The sequence below is a fragment of the Palaemon carinicauda genome, chromosome 17 (genome assembly GCF_036898095.1).
Source record: "Palaemon carinicauda isolate YSFRI2023 chromosome 17, ASM3689809v2, whole genome shotgun sequence".
Taxonomy (NCBI): domain Eukaryota; kingdom Metazoa; phylum Arthropoda; class Malacostraca; order Decapoda; family Palaemonidae; genus Palaemon; species Palaemon carinicauda.
In genome coordinates this window covers 67,324,323-67,350,122 of record NC_090741.1, presented here as the reverse complement: position 1 = coordinate 67,350,122, position 25,800 = coordinate 67,324,323, and the positions used below count along the sequence as shown (strand labels likewise).

At 37.7% G+C, this 25,800-nt stretch overlaps 1 protein-coding gene across 5 annotated transcripts in view; it reads left to right on the top strand.

The window, feature by feature from the left end:
• LOC137656844 (sushi, von Willebrand factor type A, EGF and pentraxin domain-containing protein 1-like) overlaps positions 1-25,800 on the top strand; it is a 351,606-nt gene that overhangs the window by 302,371 nt on the left and 23,435 nt on the right. For 3 of the 5 annotated variants that reach the window (XM_068391183.1, XM_068391182.1, XM_068391181.1), the window contains exons 7-15: positions 850-1,026; positions 3,972-4,145; positions 7,868-8,065; positions 10,801-10,974; positions 11,732-11,823; positions 14,983-15,095; positions 17,148-17,959; positions 18,905-19,105; positions 19,572-19,769. In XM_068391183.1, coding sequence (XP_068247284.1) covers positions 850-1,026; positions 3,972-4,145; positions 7,868-8,065; positions 10,801-10,974; positions 11,732-11,823; positions 14,983-15,095; positions 17,148-17,959; positions 18,905-19,105; positions 19,572-19,769 — 2,139 coding nt within the window. Of the gene's footprint in view, positions 1-849; positions 1,027-3,971; positions 4,146-4,810; positions 4,991-7,867; positions 8,066-10,800; positions 10,975-11,731; positions 11,824-14,982; positions 15,096-17,147; positions 17,960-18,904; positions 19,106-19,571; positions 19,770-25,800 lie in introns of all 5 variants that reach the window. The other 2 variants (XM_068391185.1, XM_068391184.1) reach the window with 2 other exon arrangements.

Below are 25,800 nucleotides of genomic sequence, written 5' to 3'. Positions count from 1 at the left end.
GAGAGAGAAAGATGTGACATTTGCTCAGTTAAATATGTTAGAAAAAATATTTCTCTTGTTTTAATATACGTGAAGACTTATATTTTCTGACGGCAGTAGTATGGTGAATAAAATACCTTCATGTTATAGTATGAGAGAGAGAGAGAGAGAGAGAGAGAGAGAGAGAGAGAGAGAGAGAGAGAGAGAGAGAGACAAAATATATCGGGAAATAATGATTTAATAGTTCACAGAGAGGGAAAACTTATTAATATATCATAAGACTATTAAGTTATTGCCATTTATTGTTATACACAAAGCAGATATATTTGTACAGTTGAACTGTCAAGAAACTAGCAAAAGACCGTAACTGGACAGAGAATAATTAAATCATATCCAGATGTACAGTTGGACACAAGAGTCCCTGGCACATCTCCCTCGAAAAAACTGCATCCTTTCACACCCTTCCTTTGTGGTTAGTAACCAAACAGATACTCGCCGCGCAGTAAGTGTGTCTGGGTTTACTTCCTCAGGGCAAGATGTACTATGAATTCCTGTGTCCAGCTGGCTAGTACAGTGGTAATGTGTTCGCTTAGTATTTGCATGGCAGCAGATTGATTCCCCCTTCCGGGGCCGTGAGTTTAAGCTGTTTATTGGGGAGGCCACTGCTGTGGTTGGGTACCACAGTTCGGGTATTGGGTTTTCCCGGCTGACGTTCTTGTGAGCATCTATTCTGATGAAACGGACTAAAACTAGACAACTTTAAACTTTAACTGTACAGTACCTTCATATCATCAGAAACATTTCTTTCAGGATAAAGAAAAAAAAACTCTCACCAATGATTTTTAACAGAACCCCTCTTATCTTTCGCAGCGAAAAGCTGCGGGGACCCAGGCGAGATTCCAAACGGACACAAGGAAACAGAGTGCTACTCCTACTCTTGCCGTCTGTCCTACAGCTGCCGGCCGGGCTTCACGTTGGAAGGGCGCAACACTCTCTACTGTCAACACGATGGGTCGTGGAATCCCAAAGATCTGCCCAAATGCAAACGTATGTATAGTTAGCTGCGTTTACGTTGCTTCGGATTTGGCCAAACTGTTTTTCTAATTTGTTATTAGTATGAGTTAAAGAAGTAATTTACTCTTGTATGGGAAACATTTAAAGCAATAGAGAAGAGAATTGAAGTGATAAATGAATAGATAAACATAAATGGGGTACTTAAATATCTTTTTTTTTTTTTTTGCGAATTGCTGCTAGAAATTATATGTCTGTATTTAGTATCTGTAATTCGATTTCCTCAACGAGTTACATTAAGAAGGAATAAAGATACGCAAGACCCGTAAATTGCAAATTGGGTCTTCTATGTGATAAAACCTATTGCCTCACTTTGCAGTCCTTCAAAGAAGTGATTAATAAATAGCCGACTGATCTATTATTTTCATTTCTTTAAACTGGGGAATAGATTCCAATAGCAAGTGTTTTTTTTTCTTGTAGAATAAAAAATGTAATGGAAAATATTTCCTAATTGAAAATCTAGAACTCTCAAAAGTCCTGTGGAGATATTTTCTTAAATGGGTCGCTCATTTCGAAGGCTATTTATCACAGTACTGTAGATTTCACCGAGGTCTACTTGATATAAACAGAAAGTGGTGGAAAATAAAAGCATATTTCTATATCCCGTAGGACATTTTGAAAAGGGGGAAACTTTCCCCTTGGTTTAAAAAAGGGGGAACTTTCCCCTTACTTTAAAAAGGGAGAAACGTTCCATGTAATTTGAAAAGGGGGAAATGTTTCCATTAGTTTAAAAAAAATGGGAAACGTCCCCTTTATTTTAAAAAGGGGAAACGTATCTCATAGTTTGAAATAAGGAAGAAACGTTCCCCTTAGTTTAAAAAGTGGGGGACCTTCCCAATAGTTTGAAATAGGAGTAAACAATCCCCTTAGTTTAAAAGGGGGAAACATCCCCTTTAGTTTGAAAAGGGGGAAACGTGCCTCTTAGTTTGAAATAGGAGTAAACGATCTCCTTAGTTTAAAAGGGGGAAACATCCCCTTTAGTTTAAAAAGGGGGAAACGTTCCCATTAGTTTGAAAAAGGAGGAAACGATCCCCTTAGTTTAAAAGGGGGAAAACATCCCCTTTATTTTGAAAAAGGGGGAAACATGCCCCTCAGTTTGAAATGGGAGGAAACGATCCCCTTAGTTTAAAAAGCGGAAGACGTTCCCATTAGTTTAAAAATGGGGGCAACATTACCCTTAGTTTATAAATGAGGAAACGTCCCCTTTACTTTATAAAGGGGGAAACGTTGACATGTCACATATAAAGGGTCCCCTTTGTAATTTACATTGTGAAGCATCATAAATTCATAGAAAAATTATCTTGGAAACCTGGTATAAGCCATCTTATTTGACTTCAAGTGGGTATTATACAAATTTATTACCCCTGTTCTTTATTATCTCTGAAGATGAACTTATTGCTATTCACGTTCATATCGATATAAGTATTTTAATATATTTTGAAGGTTTTTTTGGTAAGCAGTGATTATTTTAAGGGTGTTTTTTGGTAAGTAATATGAGTATTTTAAAGGGCTTCTTGGTAAGTAATTTGAACATTAAAAAGTGTTTTTTTTTTTCTTTTGTAAGCAAAATATAAAAACTTGGTTTCTATCGTAAGACTAATACTTTTAATGGCCTCTAAATTATCTTAAAGGAGATTTTTTTTTTTCAATATTTGTGATATTATAAAGACTCATAATAGAAAAAAGTTATATGCGTTGTAACTTTTTGTGCAATGATAGCGTTGAAAAAAAACAACCTGATAAATTGCTGAGAAGATTCCATAAAAGCAAGAAATTATTTGGTGCTTTTTATTATTATTATTATAATAATAATTATTATTTTTATTATTATCATTAATATTATTCTTATTGTTGTTATCATTATCTAAGCTACAATCCTAGTTCGTAAATCAGGATGCTACAAACCTAAGGGCTCCAAGAGGGAAAATAGCTCAGTGTGGAAAGGAAATAACAAAATAAATAAACTATGTATGGGAAATAATGAGTAAAATATATGCAATATCTTGAGATCTGTTATAACGATAAATTAGATCTTTTATACCAGTTTATATAAACTAAGCTCCAAATAAGAAATATTAAAGAATAACTTACCTTTGCAAAAAACGAAAAGCTTTAGTAATTTGAAATGATCTTATAACCTATTGTAGCGTCAGTTTCTCATAGTTGATAAGGAACAGATTTTATAGATAAGATTCAAGTTTCTAGTTATCACAGATTTTTCCCTCATAATTTATTTATTATTTATCTCCAATATATGTACTATTTTATTCTATATATTTTTGGATTAATAAAGAAGTTTTTTCTTCCCGAATTTAATCTGGCCAACTCTTTACAAGTCAACCTTGACTCATTGGGCTGATTGATATCCTCCTTTTAATAATAATAGTAATAATAACGATAAGAGTGAAAATGATAATAACCTGAAGAAAACACCATGCCGTAGCTAAGAATCTTGCGTATTAAAAATCCACAATGATATATACAACGATATACAACTGCTGATTTTTAATACCCAAAATGATAATGATATTAATATAATACCCACGAATCATTCCTGGAAACAAATCAAATCATTCTTCGTCGCCTTTACAGCGATCCAGTGCTATTTTTTCGGACAAACCCCGACCAAAAATCCACAACGATAAATACAACGATAGAATTGTTGAATTTTAATATCCAAAATAATAATGATATTAATATAAACCCCATGAATCACTCCTGGAAACATATTAAACCCTTTTACGTCGCCTTTACAGCGATCCAGTGCGATCTTCCCGTACAACCCCTACCAAAAATCCACACCAATATGTACAACGATATACAACTGCGGATTTTTAATACACAAAATAATAATATTATTAATATAATACCCACAAATCATTCCGGGAAACAAATTAAACTATTTTTCCTCGCCCTTACAGCGATCCAGTGCGACCTTCCGGACAACCCCGACCACGGCAAGGCGCACTACACCTCCGTCTATTACAACGCCGTTGTCAATTACGAATGCAACTACAGCTACATGATCGTCGGCCCCACCACGCGAACCTGCGGCCCGGACATGAAGTGGACGGGGGAACAGCCCCAGTGTGTAGGTAAGGATCTGGTAGCAATGACTGCTTCGCCTTCGTTTCCGGATTTATATCGAAGGCAGTGGAGGAGTAATGGAATGTGTTCTGAAGAAGGATAGATGGAAAATAGAGGTAAATGAAGACTGGAGAAGGAAGCTTGAAAGAGAGGAATATGTAGTTGAATTTTCGAGGTTGTTGGGACATTATTTGTTGAAAGCAAGGACAAACAGATACACAAACTCACACACATTATATATATATATATATATATATATATATATATGTATATATATATATATATATATATATATATATATATATATATATATATATGTATATATATATATATATATATATATATATATATATATATATATATATATATATATATATACAGTGTAAGGAATATAAAACAAATGCCCTGTCAAAATTAGGATAACATAATGCATGAGTATTCCAACAAAAAATGGGAAAACATTTATCAATGAACAGGTGAAAAAGATGAACGTGAAATTTATTCTTCTACTGAATTTCTGTATCCACCATGGCTTCAAAGATATTGCCCCCCCCCCCCCCTCTCTCTCTCTCTCTCTCTCTCTCTCTCTCTCTCTCTCTCTCTCTCTCTCTCTCTCTCTCTCTCCACTAAGTTACACAATCAACCAGAAACCTCTTCCCTCAATCCCCGTCAGAGATCAACTGCGGATCGCCGGGCCTTTTGTACAACGGATGGTTGGACGGTTCCCGGACCAACTTCGGTGCGACCATCCGGTTCCGGTGCAACAGCAACATGAAGTACGAGGGTCATCCGGACCGGCAGACGGTGTGCCAGGAAAATGGCACCTGGTCTCGCCCTCTCCCAAAATGCTTAGGTCAGTCATCAACCGACGCGCACCCCTCGAGCATCGACTGTCCGATTCATTGCTAGTTGATTCAGCTGCGTCTGTGGTTAGCCAGTCCTAGAGCATTTTAGTGCTTCTTATGCCTGCTGATGATGCTGCATCTCTAGATGCTTACTACTAAAGCATTTCAGATGCTTCTTTTCCCTCTTTTCTGTTGTACAGTTGGCTTCATTAATTCCGGTACACTGATGTCTCCTTAGCTTCCCATGAAGCGTACCGGAATTAATGAAGTCAGCTGTACCTTTATGGCTAATTAGTAACAAGGCGTTTATTGGTCCATCATCTTCGCCTGTATCTAGCGAATTTTAGGTAGTTATTTCTCTGTAGCGGCTCTTTTCCTTACCTCGTCTCTGTCTGTTAGCTTCAAAGCGTAAAGAATAATTCTTTGTATTTGGCTTTCCTGCTGTATCTTGGAATAGTCAATATTAGACGGATTTCAGAAATGCTTTGTCAATTGCTCGCGCTGGTCATAATCCCTTTGAATGCCTTAGCATTTATGTTGTTTCTTTGGCTGATGCTGTTGCTCCTCTGGATAGTTAGTGCCTGAAATATAGGGCTTATTTTGCTTGCAACTTATGCTGTGCCTGTGGTTAGTTCATACTAAACTAATATAGTGCCTCTTTGCTTGCTGCTTCTGCTGCGCATATGGCTAGCAAATGCTTGAACATTTATAGAACGTTTTTGCCTGTAGATCATACTGCACGTTTCGCTAGTTAGTGCTTTAGCATTACTGCTTCTTTTGCCTGCTTCCTCACTCTGGCTAGTTAGTGACAAGATATATATAGTGCTCTATCACCTGCTGCTCCTATTACGTTTTAGCTCGTTATTGCTAGACCACTTGTTGCGTTTTTTTTTTTTTACTGGCTTCCCTTACAGTATTCCTGGATAGATATTGGCAGTACTAGTCCTCTTGTTTCTTAGTCCCAGGATGCGTGTATTAGTCCTTATTTGCCTGCTATTCGAAGCACGTCTTGACCAATGACTGTTGAGAACTTGAGACCCACCTTTGGCAAATTAACGCCAGGACATTCGTGATCATTTCTTAATGGCCGCCGTCCGTCTTATGATTCAATTTGACGAAGAGCCAAGACACATTTCAAAGGGGAAATTTATTACACGTAAATCCCTTAACTGCTCCATAGGACACTAAATTTACCTCATTTCCTATATTGATTATGATTCCAAAAGTCATACCCTCAATAGATTCTAGGTGATGAATGATTCCCAAACACAACAAAGCCTCAACACTGACTAGACTAGTATGCATGAAGCTGATGCAGAATTTGCTAGATGCTTATTAACAGTGACACTGTACACATTGGTAAGACTGTTTAGTTACTCACGCCATGATAACTCCTGATTCAGATGAAAGAAAAATCATAGAATAAATGATATGGAATAACTATAAAGACAGAAACACAAGCTAATTAAGAAAAGATTCCAACTTAGCTTGCGAATTTTAAAATGAAAGCTACCAACAAGATTTAAACCCAACCGAACCTAACCTAACCTAACTTGACCAAGTGCTTTGACCTAAATATATCATATCTGGCATAATAAATTGCACACTGGTATATTATGGTGAAATTGAAGTTCCTGTAACTGGGTATTATTCTGAAGAAGGTTTGAGTCATCTCGTCTGTGTCCAAGAGAGGAGATTTCCCCAAACTAGGAATTATGCTTAAATAATCAAACTTGTTAATTTATATTGCTAATACTACCCTGACAAGTTGCCGTGCATGCAAGCAGTTGCAACAGTAGCCTGAAATTAAATGAGGATAATTGAATAATATGCATCTTGTAACTTGAACATAGAAGAAGCATGCGGTGCATGGTAAAACAATGATATGCTGAGGTTTTAGATAAATATTTAATTTTGATCTAGTTATGACTTTTAATGATCATTGTATTTTCAGTTTAGCGATTCTTGTAAACCTCCTTTCTCTCTCTCTCTCTCTCTCTCTCTCTCTCTCTCTCTCTCTCTCTCTCTCTCTCTCTCTCTCATATATATATATATATATATATATATATATATATATATATATATATATATATGTATATGTATTACAACTGTATAAAGATAAAAAAATGATTGTCAATAAGCTTGCTTTTGATATATAATTCACACAAATCTCTCTCTCTCTCTCTCTCTCTCTCTCTCTCTCTGTATATATATATATATATATATATATATACATATAACTTTTTAAACATGAAGTATGACAGTCAAAAAGCTTTTGCTATATAATCCGCACAAATCTCTCTCTCTCTCTCTCTCTCTCTCTCTCTCTCTCTCTCTAAAAAATAGTCTAATTTATAAACATTTTACCATTTTATGTATGCTGACAATTACACTAATACAATTATTTAATTCTACAGATTGATAGAAAATTAAATCATTGAGAAATATAAAGTAATTACTATCTGTTGTTGATGTTATATTTCAATTTAACTCACCATAATTATTTCATTCCTAGCATATGTCTGCCAATTGCTTTTGCGTGCTTTTAAACTATAATCCTCAATGGTTTTTTATTGTTTTTTTTTTTTTTTTTTTTTTTTTTTTGTGGGGTATTGGGGGTTGGTATAAAGTATATAGTAGATTCCCTCCCATGGGGTGGGGTGGGTTGGGGGGTTATAAAGTCTACAGCAGATTCCCTCCCATTTTAGCAATGATATTCCTTCTGACAGCACCACAGTCTTTAATTTCCATATTATTTTTTTCGATCTGAATCTTCGATTTATATCATTTCGGTCACATCCTGAATACCAAAGTCAATGTGCCCATCACTGAATGGCGACCTTATGTCGAGAAAAGGTGATCTGTATTATATCATTTGCATGGAGTCATGATCGCCCCAGCTGGATGCATTGTGCCTACCATCGAGAACGGGAGACTTTCCAACGACACCAGGTCAGGCACCCAGGTTCCCCACGGCAGCACCATAACAGTCACCTGTGAGGACCACTACGAGCAGTCGCAGAACCTGCCTCCATCCACCTGCTACAACAGCACCTGGACTCACTATCCACATTGTCACCCAGGTGAGTTGAGCATTTCTGGACTCACTATCATTCAGGTGAGTTGAGGATGTTTGGACTATCCACACTTGTCACCTAGGTGAGTTATTCATTTCTGGGGTATCCACACTGTTACCCAGGTGAGTTGAGGATTTTTAGACTCGTTATCCTTGTTGTCATTCAGGTGAGCTGAGGATTCCTGGACTCACTATCCGCACTGTCCTCCAAGTGAGATGGGGATTTCTAGACTATCCACACTGTCACCCAGTTAAGTTAGAATTCTGTCCTCCAGGTGAGTTTAGGATTTCTAGACTCAGTATCCTCATTGTCACCCAGGTGAATTGAGGATTTCTAGACTCAGTATCCTCATTGTCACCCAGGCGAATTAAGGATTTCTAGACTTAGTATCCTCATTGTCACCCAGGTGATTTGAGGAAATCTATACTCACTGTCTGCACTGTCTTGGTATCAGTGTCTTTATGACAGAATATTTTCCCGTAGATTCTTCATGAAAGATTCTTTTGAAGCCATAAATATTGTTTAGATTCCTGGTTCATTTTGAAATTTACAGAGGTTTAAGATTTTTCTGTAGTGCAGAAGTAGCTATTGATACATAGTAATTTTATTTAATTTAAAAAGAAAGTATTTGTATAATTATATTTTTTTTTTTTTATAATTATACTCATAACGATGAAATGAAAACTTCAGGTAGTGTCAGAGAGCTCTAGAGCGTTCAAATAGAAAATTAATTTTGTTTATTAAGAGAACTTTTGTATCTCACATCTTTTTTAATTATGAGTATTACTCGCCATTTACATTATATAAAAAAGTTTTATGTAATTATACCATAGTGCATTAATGGTGATTTTTAATTCATAATTATTATTGTGCAAAGATAGTATGAATGAATATGATATTTTATTAACAAATTGAATATTTGATTATTAGGATTAGTTACTTCTCCAAAATAATTTTATAAAATATTATGACTTAGAAAAAAAAACGCAATGTATATCCAATTACAGAAGTTATTTTCTATGTAATAAAAATAGTTGAGAGTAATTAAATCATCGTTTGGATTGGCTTCGTCCACCCCGGGGTCTAGCTTTTTCTCTCCCTTCGGAGAATACAGAATCAAAGTAATTTTATCAGTGCTTTGAGGCGGTACGTAACTTCCAAATGGTCAATGTTTTTGTGTAAACGCTCATATATATTAATAATATAATAACCTTCATTCTAAATAAAATAATCTTTTGTAATGATGTAGGTTTTATCATGATTTAGAAACATTTCACTAAATAGAGGTAGAAAGTATTTGAGCCACTAGAAATTATATCATTTTAATAATGATCACTGTAAAAGATAGCGATTTTTGTAGAATATCCATCATGAAAATAGTCAAACAACATTTTTGCCTAGTCATGTATGTTACCCAAACTATTCATTTTCATTCGTTGAAAGAGTGAAAAGAATGAAAAATATAATGCAGTTTTCATTGAATAAAAAAACTCATTTTAATTCTCTCTCCTCATTTCCTGTGCATGGTATCACAAAAATGATTATGTAATACTGTTATATGCAAATGTAATCTAACTCTTGACCTAATTCACATTTCAGTTTCATTGTGCTTATTTAAGAAAATACGAAAATGTGGAAAAATAAGAAGAAAATTATTCATATTTTTATTAAAATATTTGTTCCACATCAATTTCCATCTTAAGGTCTTATTTCCCCAGACGCCAAATCGATTCTCAATGTGATAACTAGAGTTTAAACATAGTTATATGGCCATTACCTTAGATCCTGCTGCTTTTATCCTTAGACTACCTTAACACTTTTCAAAATTCCTTAAATTTGAAGTTAATAAAACCAAAATTAACATAGAATTACCTTAAAAATTACCTTGCACCCATGCAAATTACCTCAAACTAAGGTAATTACCTTAAAAGTTTAAATCCTGAAATCTTCTAGGCTTCGTGATCGTAGCCAGGATGGGCTTAATGTTGCATCCGGTCCCCCCCCCCCCACTCCATAATTTCGGGGAAAAGGCAGAAATTATGAAAATCAAAATAATGAATGAATTTAGTACCTTTGCAACCAGATTAAAAAAATTTTATTTCAACTATTGACATAATAGCCTTACTGAATGAGAAATAATGATAACATTCATTATTATTATTATTATCATTATTATTATTATTATTATTATTATTATTATTATTATTACAATAAATCAAACTTTAACCTTAGTAGGTAAACAAAATGTTAAAAGCCAAAGGGTTCCAACAGAGAAAGATTCTCATTACGAAAAAGAACCTACGAAGTAAAGAATAGAATATAGTGAACAAAATAAAGCAAATTAAAAGTTAAGTAATATAAATATAATAAATAACATAAAAGAAAACATTTGCACCTATGCTCAATTTTTTTTTTTTTAATGAGGCGCATTTGCACTGACTCTGAGCGGTGCCCTTTTAGCTCGAAAATGTTTTCTGCTATCTGATTGGTTAGAATTATCTTGTCCAACCAATCAGCGAACAGGATACTTTTCTGAGCTAAAAGGGCACCCCTGCGAGTCTGTGTAAATCTGCCTCACTTAAAAGAATTGACTATAGTTCGAACTAGATAAGCCCAACCACTTCCACCAAATCCGATTAGGAAGAATTCACACCTGATATCACAAGGACATCAACACCTCCCCCCCCCCCCCCTTCGACGACCTTGTTTCTCTTCGTGCCCCCTCTTCTCTCCTCCTCCAGCCAGATGCAAACGCCTTCCGGAGCGTCCCCGCCACGGCATGGTCATCGCGCCCAAGACCGCCCACGGCATGAAGGCCCGCTACCGCTGCAAGGATGGGTACAGGCTCCAGGGGTCGTCCACTACCATTTGTCATTTCGGGAACTGGACCGGACATACGCCTAGATGCAAGATCGGTTAGATAGATTCTCTCTTTCTCCCTCTCTCTCTCTCTCTCTCTCTCTCTCTCTCTCTCTCTCTCTCTCTCTCTCTCTCTCTCTCTGATGGAAAAAGACATTTTCAAAATATAATAGCAATATTGTAATGATCTCTCTCTCTCTCTCTCTCTCTCTCTCTCTCTCTCTAAGTATTCTATTTTCGAATTATCTGTAGCGCTAGTATGATAATTCTCTCTCTCTCTCTCTCTCTCTCTCTCTCTCTCTCTCTCTCTCTCTCTGATTATATACATTTTGGAATTTGGATGAGATTTACTCCTGAAATTATCCCATTTGACTCAAGTACATTTTAGAATTTGGACGAGATATATTTTCATGATATTCTCACCTCTCTAAAATATATTTTTGAATTTGGATGAGATATACTACTAAAATTATTTCATTTTAATAAAATATATTTCCTAATTTGGATGAGAGATACCTCTAAATTTATCTCATTTCAATAAAATATATTTTATTAAAATTATTTCATTTTAATAAAATATATTTCCTAATTTGGATGAGATACCTCTAAATTTATCTCATTTCAATAAAATATATTTTCAAATTTGGATGAGATATACTTCTAAAATTATGTCACTTCTGGAAAATAGTTATATTTTCGATTTTGAATGAGATATACATCTAAAATAATAATTTTATTAAGATATTTTTCGTTTTATTTCTATCAAAATGAGGATCAAAATCCAATACACCTTACTTGCCTTTTCCCGTACAGTCTACTGCCCCTTCCCTGGCTACTTGACGAACGGCAGGGTCCTCCTTGTTGGCAACATGGGAATGTATGACTATCGACCGTATGTCAAAAAGGTAAGAAGTCTCCCTGTCTGTAGGTAAATTATCCTTGTTTTTTAATCCCACTTTTCTTATCACTGTTTTTCTCTTATTCCCGTATTTCAAATTTATTATTATTATTATTACTACTACTACTACTACTACTAGACAAGTTATAACCCTAGTTTGAAAATCAGGATGCTATAAGCCCAAGTGGTTCAACAAGGAAAAATAGCCCAGTGGGGAAAGGAAGTTAATTAACTCCAAGAGAACTAATGAACAATTAATATAAAATTTCACGAAATCAGTAACAGTGTTGGAATATGTCTGTCATAAATAAACTATGAAGAGATCCTCATGTCAAATTGTTCAACATAAAAACATCCGCTGCACGTTTGAACTTCTAAAAGTTCCACCGATTCACCTGTCTGATTAGGATCATTCCACAATTTGATCATTGCTGGAAGAGAAATTTCTAGAATACTGTGTAGTATTTGTTTCTCATCCCACTTTCACTCTTATTACCATTTATCTCTTTATTATTCCCCCATTTCAAGTTAGTCATTCAAATTGCATCACTTCTTACGATTAAAGGCTGATTCACACTGCACCTTCACGTCACATCACATTGCGTTACGTCAAAATATTCTTGTAAACAATTTGTGCCGTGATGTGATGGTGCTGTGACGGGGATGAACCGTTTAATGTGAACACGTCCATTTATTTACATGGAAGAAATTTTTGACGGAACGGTGGTGTGACGTGATGTAATGGGACGTAATGAATCATGTGAATGCATAGCACGGTTGATGGAACGGCGACGTGATGAATGGTGTGAATACATAGCACGATTGACGGAACGGTGATGTGACAGGGTGAAGTGTAAATACATAGCACGGTTGACGGAACGGTGACGTGACATAGTGAAGTGTGAATACATAGCACGTTTGATGGAATGGTGATGTGACATAGTGAAGTGTGAATACATAGCACGGTTGACGGAATGGTGACGTGACATGGTGAAGTGTGAATACATAGCATGGTTGACGTAACTGTAACGTGACATGGTGAAATGTGAATACATAGCACGTTTGACGGAACGGTAACGTGACATTATGAAATGTGAATATATAGCACGGTTGATGGAACGGTGACGTGATGTGACGTGATTAATAATGTGAATGCATAGCACAGTTGACAGAACGGTGACGTTACATGGTGAAGTGTGAATACATAGCACGGTTGACGGAACGGTGACGTGACATGGTGAAGTGTAAATACATAGCACGGTTGACGGAACGATAACGTGACATGGTGATATGTGAATACATAGCACGGTTGACAGAACGGTGACGTGACATGACGTGATGATTAGTGTGAATACATAGCACGGTTGACGGAACGGTGACGTGACGTGACGTGACGAATAGTTTGAGTGCATAGCACGGATGACAGAACGGTGACATGACATGACGTGATGAATAGTGTGAATACATAGCACGGTTGACGGAATGGTGACGTGACATGGTGAAGTGTGAATACATAGCACGGATGACAAGTCAGTGACGTGACATGACGTGATGAATAGTGTGAATACGTAGCACGGTTGACAGAACGGTGACGTGACGTGACGTGATGAATAGTGTGAATACGTAGCACGGTTGACGGAATGGTGACGTGACGTGACGTGATGACTAGTGTAAATACATAGCACGGTTGACGGAACGGTGATGTGACATGGTGAAATGTGAATACATAGCACGGTTGACGGAATGGTGACGTGACATGGTGAAGTGTGAATACATAGCACGGATGACAAGTCAGTGACGTGACATGACGTGATGAATAGTGTGAATATATAGCACGGTTGACAGAACGGTGACGTGACGTGACGTGATGAATAGTGTGAATACGTAGCACGGTTGACGGAATGGTGACGTGACGTGACGTGATGACTAGTGTAAATACATAGCACGGTTGACGGAACGGTGATGTGACATGGTGAAATGTGAATACATAGCACGGTTGACGGAATGGTGACGTGACATGGTGAAGTGTGAATACATAGCACGGTTGACGGAACGGTAACGTGACATGGTGAAATGTGAATACATAGCACGGTTGACAGAACGGTGACGTGACATAACGTGACGAATAGTGTGAATACATAGCACGGTTGACGGAACGGTAACGTGACATGGTGAAATGTGAATACATAGCACGGTTGACGGAATGGTGACGTGACATGGTGAAGTGTGAATACATAGCACGGTTGACGGAACGGTAACGTGACATGGTGAAATGTGAATACATAGCACGGTTGACAGAACGGTGACGTGATGTGATGAATAGTGTGAATACATAGCACGGTTGACGGAACGGTGACATGACGTGATGTGATGACTAGTATGAATACATAGCACGGTTGATGGAACGGTGACCTGACATGGTGAAGTGTGAATACATAGCACGGTTGACGGAATGGTGACGTGACATGGTGAAGTGTGAATACATAGCACGGTTGACGGAACGGTAACGTGACATGGTGAAATGTGAATACATAGCACGGTTGACAGAACGGTGATGTGACTTAACGTGATGAATAGTGTGAATACACAGCCCGGTTGACGGAACGGTGACGTGACGTGATGTAATGACTAGTGTGAATACATAGCACAGTTGACGGAACGGTGACGTGACGTAACGTGATGAATGGTGTGAATACATAGCACGGTTGATGGAACGGTGACGTGATGTGATGTGATGACTAGTGTGAAAACTTGGCACGGTTGACGGAACGGTGACGTGACGTGATGTGATGACTAGTGTGAATGCATAGCACGGTTGACGGAACGGTGACGTGACGTAACGTGATGACTAGTGTGAATACATAGTACGGTTGACGGAACAGTGACGTGATGAATAGTGTGAATACATTTCACGGTTGACGGATCAGAGATGTGATGTGATGAATAATAGTGTGAATACATAGCATGGTTGACGGAACGGTGACGTGACGTGACATGATGTGACGTGACGGTGCAGTGTGAATCAGCCTTTAATGAATACATTTTCTTTAACATACATCTGTATTCGTATTCTCTCATAGATTTTAAACTTGCGTTCAATTTGCAACACATTCTACTATTAACAATCCTTTGTTAAACCCGTATTGACCTTCTCTCCACACATCAGGTTCGAAACAATCGCCAAATCCGCTACGAATGTAATCGAGGATTCTATTTGTCGGAAGGTCCACCCGGTGCTACCTGCATCGCTGGGCGGTGGAGCCCCAAGCATTTACCCAAGTAAGGAATTTAGATTCACTTTTATTTTGTTTATTTCTTATCTTGTAACGGTTCGCTATTTTTATTCATTTGCTCTTCAGTTCGCTATTTTTTTATTTGTTCTCTTCAGTGTGCTATTCTTATTTATTTGCTCTCTTCAGTGCGCTATTTGTATTTGTTCTCTTCAGTGCGATATTTAATATTTATTTGCTCTCTTCAGTGTTTTATTTTTTTTACTTGTCTGATTTTGTTAAGTTTCAAATGATAATTGTGGTTTTGTTCCTGGTTAAGTTAGACTTTCCTCAGAATTTATCACATTATGATTAAAGTGAAGTATTTTTCTAGACTTAGCAGATAAGATTCTCTCTCTCTCTCTCTCTCTCTCTCTCTCTCTCTCTCTCTCTCTCTCTCTCTCTCTCTCTCAAGTAATCGTATACATCTATTGATAAATTTTCGTAATCTATTATCTGATATTTTCATTATATGGCATGCCCACGTCCATTTTTTTCTTACATATTAGAATATCCTCTACTTTAGTTTGCTCTAGTATCCATGTTGCTATTTTTCTGTCGATGTTATTCTCATGATTATTTTTATCCAGAGCTCTTTGAGTTGTAACTGGCTTATGTTCTAAGGCATCAGTGAGGCTCCAAGTGCCTGGTGCATAAGTTAATATATATATATATATATATATATATATATATAAATATATATATATATATATATATATATATATATATATATATATATATATATATATATATATATATATATGAGAGAGAGAGAGAGAGAGAGAGAGAGAGAGAGAGAGAGAGAGAGAGAGAGAGAGAGAGAGAGAGAGAGAGAGAGAGAGAGAGAGAGAGAGAGAGAGAGAGAGAGAGAATTTGTGTGTATCTTTTAAAAATTTGAAGTCATTAAACAGTTATTATATATTGCCAACGCATTTTTCTCAAGCGTAATACCAATTACGATTTTTTTCTTAAATATCCATAAAATAAATTTAATTTTTTGCCGTTTATCACAAATTTCATAACACTATTTCTAGTGTATCATAACCTTATGAATCCAACTCTACAAATTCAACATCCTGGCAAAGGCAGACCTTAAAGAATCTAATTAGTGGCTTAATTGAATAATGTAATGAGACCCTAGGACAATTGTTCTGTACTTTTATCTGTACTTCGAATACCACTTTACCACTGTTATAAATTATCATTGATATCTGTGACAGATTCATCGGTGCTTAAATTTAGATATACTGATAAGAAATTTATTTACTTGGGAACTTAGTTATTCATAGCAGTGGCAATTGTATTGTTCAAATATAAGGTCAAGTATTTTGTTTAAATAATGGAATATTAGTGACAGATTGTTTAGACTTATATTTATTGTTAAGAAATTTATTTACTTGGAAACTTAGTTATTCATTGCAGTGGCAATCGTCATGTTCAAATACAAGGTCAAGTATTGTTCAAATACGGGAGCTAGAAATTTTTTGATTGCTCAAGTTTATCGTTAAATTGACAAAACAGAGATTAATATTCCCCACATTCCAAAAATCAACAATTCTTTCAGTACAGTATAATAGAATTATTCACGTTGTTCGTTTACTATTGAATTATAGCTACTTGCAAAGATAATATGTTTTAGCAGATTAAATTGGATTTGAAAGGAGAAAAAGAGGCGATTAATTACACAAGTCGTGACAGTTAATATTTGGATCATTTGTTATACATCTTTCAGGTATTAAGATCCTTGCCTTGTGGTCTACCTGACTGGAGTTCGAGTCCCGCTCAAACTCGTTAGTTTCTTGTAGTGAATGCAACCACAACTTTTTTTTTTTTAGCTAAGGATGGGGGCTTTGGGGAACCTATGAGTCTACTGCTGAGTCATCAGCAGCCATTGATTGACCCTCCCTGGTCCTAGCTTGGGTAGAGAGTGGCTTGAGGTCTGACCATATGGTCAGTCTCTAGGGCATTGTCACTGTCCCTTGCCTCTGCCATTCATGAGTGGCCTGTAAACATTAGCTTCTTTCATAGGTACCTTTACTGTTATTTTTTTTCCTTTTTCCAGGTGTGATCCTAAGCTCCACCCAAGAGTGCAATGGCTCAAACGATCTGTGAGTATCGCTGACTACCTGAAGTACCTCAATCAAACTAAAAATGAGGAACTACAGCTGAATATGACGACAACACCAGCCTCTCCTGAGGAGGACCTTCTCTGGCCCATCACAGCCCGGGACGACACTGGAGAAGATGAAATCATCAATGGGGAAATTGGTGGTGCTTTTAATGAGAATTCGGAAAAACCTGGTGAATATTTTGAGGAGAATTCTGACAGATTTGCTGATTCCTTAGAAGGAAATTCTGATAAAACTGGTGATTATTTTTATGGAAATTCTGAAAAAGCTATTAAATATTTTGAGGGAAATTCTGAAAAAGCAGGTGATAATTTTGAGGGAAATTCCGAAAAAGTTGGTGGATCTTTGGGGGGAAATTCTGAAAAAGCAAGTGATCATTTTGAAGAAAATTCTGAAAAAATGGGTGATTACGTTGAGGGAAATTCTAAAAACCCTGGTAATTATTTAAAGGGAAATTCTGAAAATTCATACGATTCTCCTGAGAACAATTTTGAAAAGAGAAATGATAATAATGGATTAATCATTCATGAAAAAGGAGCCACTGCAGAGAACACTAATATGTCAAAAGCTACTTACTCCTATACGGTCCCCATCAAAGATGGCTACGTAGACAACATGGTTGGAGACACGCATCATAACATCGAAGTGTTTGAGCCTCTGAGGAGAGTGCCAAGGAGTGCCACCACAGACACGAGAGAAAAGACTCACAGGAAACGAAATGAGTGGAAGAAGCTGGGGAAAAAAGGTAGGACTGTTTCTTAGTGGTTTCCTCAATTATGGAAATAACTTAAAATAATGGTAGAAATTAATAGGTAATGCTTCTTTTTACATTGAATTAGATGTTCCATAATATTTCACATATTGATTTATACTTTTTATTCATTTGAAAGTAATATAAAACAAATTATTTATTTACTATAAAACAAAAATCATTTAATTGTCAATAAAACATTTCTATTTTACTATATAACAAACTTTTTTTTAGTTATATTTTATATAAATACTATATAAACTAGAAACAGAAATTGAATAGCTGTAATATACTTTAGATTTCAAAGCTTATTAAGAGTTTTATAGTATTCTCATAAAATCTTAAGAAAGATTAAATTGTACGTTAATTTATGCCTGTTGTTTAATGTCAGATCAGGAATTTTCTCGTGATATATATTGAAAAAAAAATAGATTAATGCCTCAAATCATTTATGAATTAACTTTTAATTAAAATACATGTGTATGACTAATTTACCTTGGAATTCAGTAATGAAATCTAGCACCAGAAGATAAGATTATTAATCCAGAATATTTTAAATTTGTCTTGAAATTATGAATTAGTTTATGTAAATCTTATATATTTATAATGGAGTAGAAATGTCAAAATCATAACGATGACCGTATGCCATAAATACCTGTCAGTAATTCACTCTAAATTTATCTTTTTAATATCAATAGTCTACTTCATTCCAAAATCTGCTAAGCTTCAAAATTTCATATCCACTTTTCTTATTCTCAATTTAAAACCTTTCTTCCTTTGTGACTAACCCTACCTACTCCTAACTATCCATATTTATTCTTGTTTCTTCGGGTCTAGGCTTAATGCAGACACTAGATTGTTGATATTACGCCACACTAATAATTTAAACATTATCATAACATTATCTTACTTCGCTTTAATATCTATCTCCACCGGCAGCGTCGCATTGTGAAGATATCGACATCAATGAATACGTCGAGGTGGAGGTGCTTCGTGCAGGTCGTGACCTTAATTACACATACTCCGCGGGGGCTAGAATAAGGGTCAGGTGCTTGGAAGGTCATGGTCTCAACATCGGCAACAAAACAGCGAAATGCTCCAGAGGGAAATGGAGACCCATGAAACCGGAATGTGTTACATGTAAGTAAAACTCTACGGACTTTGCTATCCGTGTTTCATTGTCTCGTCAAGATTATTATCCTCTGTTGCACATATTCCTAGTTTCAAATACTAATGTGTAACTTTTGCACATCTCAATAGCCACATTTCAATGTATGTTCAAGCAGAATATTCTATAGCACATTTTTCCATGTTTTAATGCATCTCTATGAACTATGTGTGATTCACGTTTATTGAAATAAGAATGTTCATATTTTATGTGGTATATCCCGTAATGTCTGTCAGAGGTTTCGTAAATGTCTTAATATCTACAATGAACAAAACTATAACCTAATTGATGTGAAGCCTTCACTTCTAGTCTTGTTCCTAAACATAAATGTTTAAGCATCTAATAGACGTCCCCTCTGCGTCCCTTTCATCCCGACCATGACGTGATGTTCCTCCCCAACCCTTATGTGTCAATTGTGGCCTTCTGGGAAACGTGAAGTGCCATGCCTGGTGCCGCAGACGGCGAACGGATATTACGAATTCAACAGCGTACAAGTGCCACAGAAGGCCACAATTCCACACGCGGAGGTCGTCAGGTTTTGGTGCCAAGATGGATACGCCGTTCTGGGCTCCAATACACTCAGGTGTTGGTACGGGGATTGGACCGTCACTGGAATCAGGCCCCATTGCCAACCAGGTGAGGAACTCGTATTATCCTAACCGTCACTGGAACCAGGCCCCATTGCCAACCAGGTGAGGAACTCGTATTATACTAACCGTCACTGGAACCAGGCCCCATTGCCAACCAGGTGAGGAACTCGTATTATCCTAACCGTCACTGGAACCAGGCCCCATTGCCAACCAGGTGAGGAACTCGTATTATCCTAACCGTCACTGGAACCAGGCCCCATTGCCAACCAGGTGAGGAACTCGTATTATACTAACCGTCACTGGAACCAGGCCCCATTGCCAACCAGGTGAGGAACTCGTATTATCCTAACCGTCACTGGAACCAGGCCCCATTGCCAACCAGGTGAGGAACTCGTATTATCCTAACCGTCACTGGAACCAGGCCCCATTGCCAACCAGGTGAGGAACTCGTATTATCCTAACCGTCACTGGAACCAGGCCCCATTGCCAACCAGGTGAGGAACTCGTATTATCCTAACCGTCACTGGAACCAGGCCCCATTGCCAACCAGGTGAGGAACTCGTATTATCCTAACCGTCACTGGAACCAGGCCCCATTGCCAACCAGGTGAGGAACTCGTATTATCCTAACCGTCACTGGAACCAGGCCCCATTGCCAACCAGGTGAGGAACTCGTATTATCCTAACCGTCACTGGAACCAGGCCCCATTGCCAACCAGGTGAGGAACTCGTATTATCCTAACCGTCACTGGAACCAGGCCCCATTGCCAACCAGGTGAGGAACTCGTATTATCCTAACCGTCACTGGAACCAGGCCCCATTGCCAACCAGGTGAGGAACTCGTATTATCCTAACCGTCACTGGAACCAGGCCCCATTGCCAACCAGGTGAGGAACTCGTATTATCCTAACCGTCACTGGAACCAGGCCCCATTGCCAACCAGGTGAGGAACTCGTATTATCCTAACCGTCACTGGAACCAGGCCCCATTGCCAACCAGGTGAGGAACTCGTATTATCCTAACCGTCACTGGAACCAGGCCCCATTGCCAACCAGGTGAGGAACTCGTATTATCCTAACCGTCACTGGAACCAGGCCCCATTGCCAACCAGGTGAGGAACTCGTATTATCCTAACCGTCACTGGAACCAGGCCCCATTGCCAACCAGGTGAGGAACTCGTATTATCCTAACCGTCACTGGAACCAGGCCCCATTGCCAACCAGGTGAGGAACTCGTATTATCCTAACCGTCACTGGAACCAGGCCCCATTGCCAACCAGGTGAGGAACTCGTATTATCCTAACCGTCACTGGAACCAGGCCCCATTGCCAACCAGGTGAGGAACTCGTATTATCCTAACCGTCACTGGAACCAGGCCCCATTGCCAACCAGGTGAGGAACTCGTATTATCCTAACCGTCACTGGAACCAGGCCCCATTGCCAACCAGGTGAGGAACTCGTATTATCCTAACCGTCACTGGAACCAGGCCCCATTGCCAACCAGGTGAGGAACTCGTATTATCCTAACCGTCACTGGAACCAGGCCCCATTGCCAACCAGGTGAGGAACTCGTATTATCCTAACCGTCACTGGAACCAGGCCCCATTGCCAACCAGGTGAGGAACTCGTATTATCCTAACCGTCACTGGAACCAGGCCCCATTGCCAACCAGGTGAGGAACTCGTATTATCCTAACCGTCACTGGAACCAGGCCCCATTGCCAACCAGGTGAGGAACTCGTATTATCCTAACCGTCACTGGAACCAGGCCCCATTGCCAACCAGGTGAGGAACTCGTATTATCCTAACCGTCACTGGAACCAGGCCCCATTGCCAACCAGGTGAGGAACTCGTATTATCCTAACCGTCACTGGAACCAGGCCCCATTGCCAACCAGGTGAGGAACTCGTATTATCCTAACCGTCACTGGAACCAGGCCCCATTGCCAACCAGGTGAGGAACTCGTATTATCCTAACCGTCACTGGAACCAGGCCCCATTGCCAACCAGGTGAGGAACTCGTATTATACTAACCGTCACTGGAACCAGGCCCCATTGCCAACCAGGTGAGGAACTCGTATTATCCTAACCGTCACTGGAACCAGGCCCCATTGCCAACCAGGTGAGGAACTCGTATTATCCTAACCGTCACTGGAACCAGGCCCCATTGCCAACCAGGTGAGGAACTCGTATTATCCTAACCGTCACTGGAACCAGGCCCCATTGCCAACCAGGTGAGGAACTCGTTTATTATCCTAATGGAATAGATTTCGCTTTTGGAAATTCTTTCGTTATAGGTAAGTGCATTCAAATGATAGGTGTGAGACCTTTAGGTAATTATCCAGTGACTTTCGTTTTACTGGAATCAAGTCCCATTGCCAACCAGGTGAGTAAATCATATATTATCCTAATGGAATAGATTCTTCTTTAGGAAATTCTTTCGTGTGAGGTAAGTGCATTCAAATCACAGGTGTGAGATCTTTAGGTAATTATCCAGTGACTTTCGTTTCACTGGAATCAAGTCCCATTGCCAAGGTGAGGAACTCATTTATGATCCCAATGGAATAGATTTGTCTTTAGAAAATTCTTTCCTTAGGTAAGTGCATCCAAATTACATATGTGAGATCTTTAGGTAATTATTCAGTGACTTTCATGTTACTGAAGTCGGGCCCCATTGCCAACCAGGTAAGGAGATAATTAAAGATATATTGTCCCTATGAAACAGATTTGTCTTTGGGAAACTCTTTCGTTTGAGGTAAGTGCATTCAAAGTCAAGGTGTTAGATCTTTAGGTAATTATCCAGTGACTTTCTTTTTTACTGGAATCAGGCCCCATTGCCAACCAGGTGAGGAGATAATTAAAGATATGTTGTCCCTATGAAATAGGTAAGTGGAATTGAATTACAGGTGTAAGACCATTTATTAAGTATTAGTGTTCATTGACTTTCATGTAATTCTAATCAGAATTTAAAAACTAAAGATTACGTCTCCTATTAAATAGATTTGTCTTGTGGGGGGGGGGGTTGTTTAGGATTCTGTCGTTTGATGTAGGTGGATTCAAATTACAGGTGTGAGATAATTAAGTAATTATCAATTAACCTGGAAGCAGGCCCCATTGTTAACCAGGTGAGGAGATCATTAACGATATATTATCCCAATGAAATGGATTTGTCTGGGAAATTCTACCATTTGAGTTAGGTGGATTCAAATTACAGGCGTGAGATAATTATGTCATTATTAATTAACTTTAGTGTAATTTTAATGAGTACGTTTTAAAAGCTTACACAGCTGGGGACTTCAGGAGACAGTATTGGCTATGAACTCATCCATGGGGATCCAAATTAGAAATATTTTAGGATGGTAAGAGAGAAGTATCTCGAAAGATGAATGTCAAGTGATTATCCTGGCATTAAATGTTTCTTCTACTAACTCAGTATTCCTATCTCTAATATGTTAAAATATCTATGAAGAGCATTATGCATTCATCATCTGTCAAGTTTTGGGACAAAGTCCCATGTGGTCCGTTTGTACCACCTCAAAGGGATTAAAATGCAATTGTTCCCTCTAATGGATTTTAACCTTTGCATGGCCTTTACATTTATTATACGTAGGGCATTCAATCTTTCAACGTCTTTATAAAGTCAAAAATGGTTTATCATTACATGTACAGTTTTTGATTACTGGATGTCTCGCTAACTTGTGAGCATGAGTTATTCCTGAAATATATAGTCCTGAACAAGTATTTTCGATCTAGTCTTTGTATTTGTTCCTTTGATTAACTTCATTAAATAGAGTTTACTAATATACTGTAGTTGTAGATAATGGGTCTAGAAGTGGTAAATGATTGTATTGATAACTTGCGTGTGTGTATTTGTGGAACAATGGTAACACCTAAAATATTGTAGGAAAATATGCAGTCTTCCATTTGTTTCTTTAATTTTCCTAATCAAAAGTAATGAATAACCTTACTTGTGTAATAAAGAACAAGCATCTGGAGATATATATATATATATATATATATATATATATATATATATATATACATGTATATATACACACATATATATATATATCTATATATGTATATATATATATATATATATATATATATATATATATATATATATATATGTATATGTATATATATATGTATATATATATTTGCATCTTTTTATCACACCCAGCGGTATTGCGAGTGATAACTACTCGACCTCTCCTCGCCCTCTGGTAGGGGAAGAGGGAGTAGTCATAGCCTGATGAGAGGGGCTAGCCCTACCCCAAGAGGAAAGGGGGAGGGGGTGGGAAGGATAGAATCTCTGTGTATGCATATCTAACTAAATATCTAACCGTAATTATTGACAGGTCGCGTACACTAGTACTGCATTATATAATTTTGGACAACTTTAAACTGCCGTTAAAATATTTCCCCAATTTTCTTTCCACATTTTGAAATTGTGGTAAAGTATCTCATATCTCTTGATGGCTTCCGGGCAATAAAGACCTAAAGGAAAGACCCAAAAAAAATAAAGTTTAAAGATATTTTATCATATATTTAGCGTGGGAACGAAGGCCTGTTTAGCTCGTACTGTTCTTTTATAGCTTAGGGCAAATGGCCGCTCTACAGAGAGGAAAAGCTATTATCAAAAGTTACACACTTTTCAAACTCCTTTAATTCTTCTTATCTTTCCCAGCTGAGTTATATTTTGTTTAAATTGTTTCATTTGTAAAATAATGAACTGGAAATGATTTTATAAATGAAAGCCTAATTGAGACTATTTCTGTAATTACCTCTCTCTCTCTCTCTCTCTCTCTCTCTCTCTCTCTCTCTCTCTCTCTCTCTCTCTCTCTCTCTCTCTCCCCGGGTATTTACTATCCTTTTCTTGCCCAGATCTGAAGGTCAAAAGAGGAAATAAAACAATGAAAAGTTACAATTTATCTTCCGAATTAAATAAATTTGCTGAACTTTTAAATTACAATTTTGTTTATTTGAATTAAGTCGTCGATACTTTAATCTATTAATCAAGCACAAACTCGGGTATTCACATTCCTTTCATAAACAAATGCATTTTCGATTTCCCTTTGTTAGTCATCTTTAAGAACACCTACCTAAAACAAATTCGTGAAAGAGCATAAGGTGGAATACAACCTACTGGCCTGCTGGGCAATCTTCCGGTCTGTGGTTCGAATCCAGCTCAAGCTCGATAGTTTTTTCGTAGTGTCTGCAGCCTCACCATCCTTGTGAGCTCAGGTTTGAGGGGGGGGGGAGCCTGTAGGTTTACCTGTCGAGTCATCAGCAGCCATTGCCTGGCCTTCCCTGGTCCTAGCTTGGGTGGTGATCATATGTATATATGTCCCTTGCCTCTGCCATTCATGAGTGGCCTTTAAACCTTGCATGGTATTTGGAATTTCTGTTGGATTACGGACGCTGTAACCCATGACCGCTTACAACAAAGGCTAACGTTTGTTGCAAGTCAGTGAATTCATTTGCTGAGACGCTTGGAAGAATTTTGTTTTAAGAAGTATTCATTGCAAATCAAGATGAGAAAATCAGATAAAACCGGTTTCGCGAGAAGATGGGTTACTGATGAATTTCTACTTAAAGGAAATGGTTAATTGGTGAATATCCTCTATACGAAGATGGTAAACTGGGAAACTTCTTCAATAGGGAAATGGTTAATTGGTGAATCTCCTCTATAGGGAAATTGTTATTTGGTGAATCTCCTCTATAAGGAAATTGTTAATTGGTGAATCTCCTCTATAGGTAAATGGTTAATTGGTGAATCTCCTTTTGTAGGGAAATTATTAATTAGTGAATCTCTATAGGGAAATTGTTAATTAGTGAATCTCCTCCATAGGGAAATGGTTAATTGGTGAATCTCCTCTATACGTAAATGGTTAATTGGTGAATCTCCTCTATAGGGAGATGGTTAATTGGTGAATCTCCTCTATACGTAAATGGTTAATTGGTGAATCTCCTCTATAGGGAGATGGTTCATTGGTGAATCTCCTCTATAGGGAGATGGTTAATTGGTGAATCTCCTCTATACGAAGATGGTAAACTGGTACATCTCTTCAATGGGGA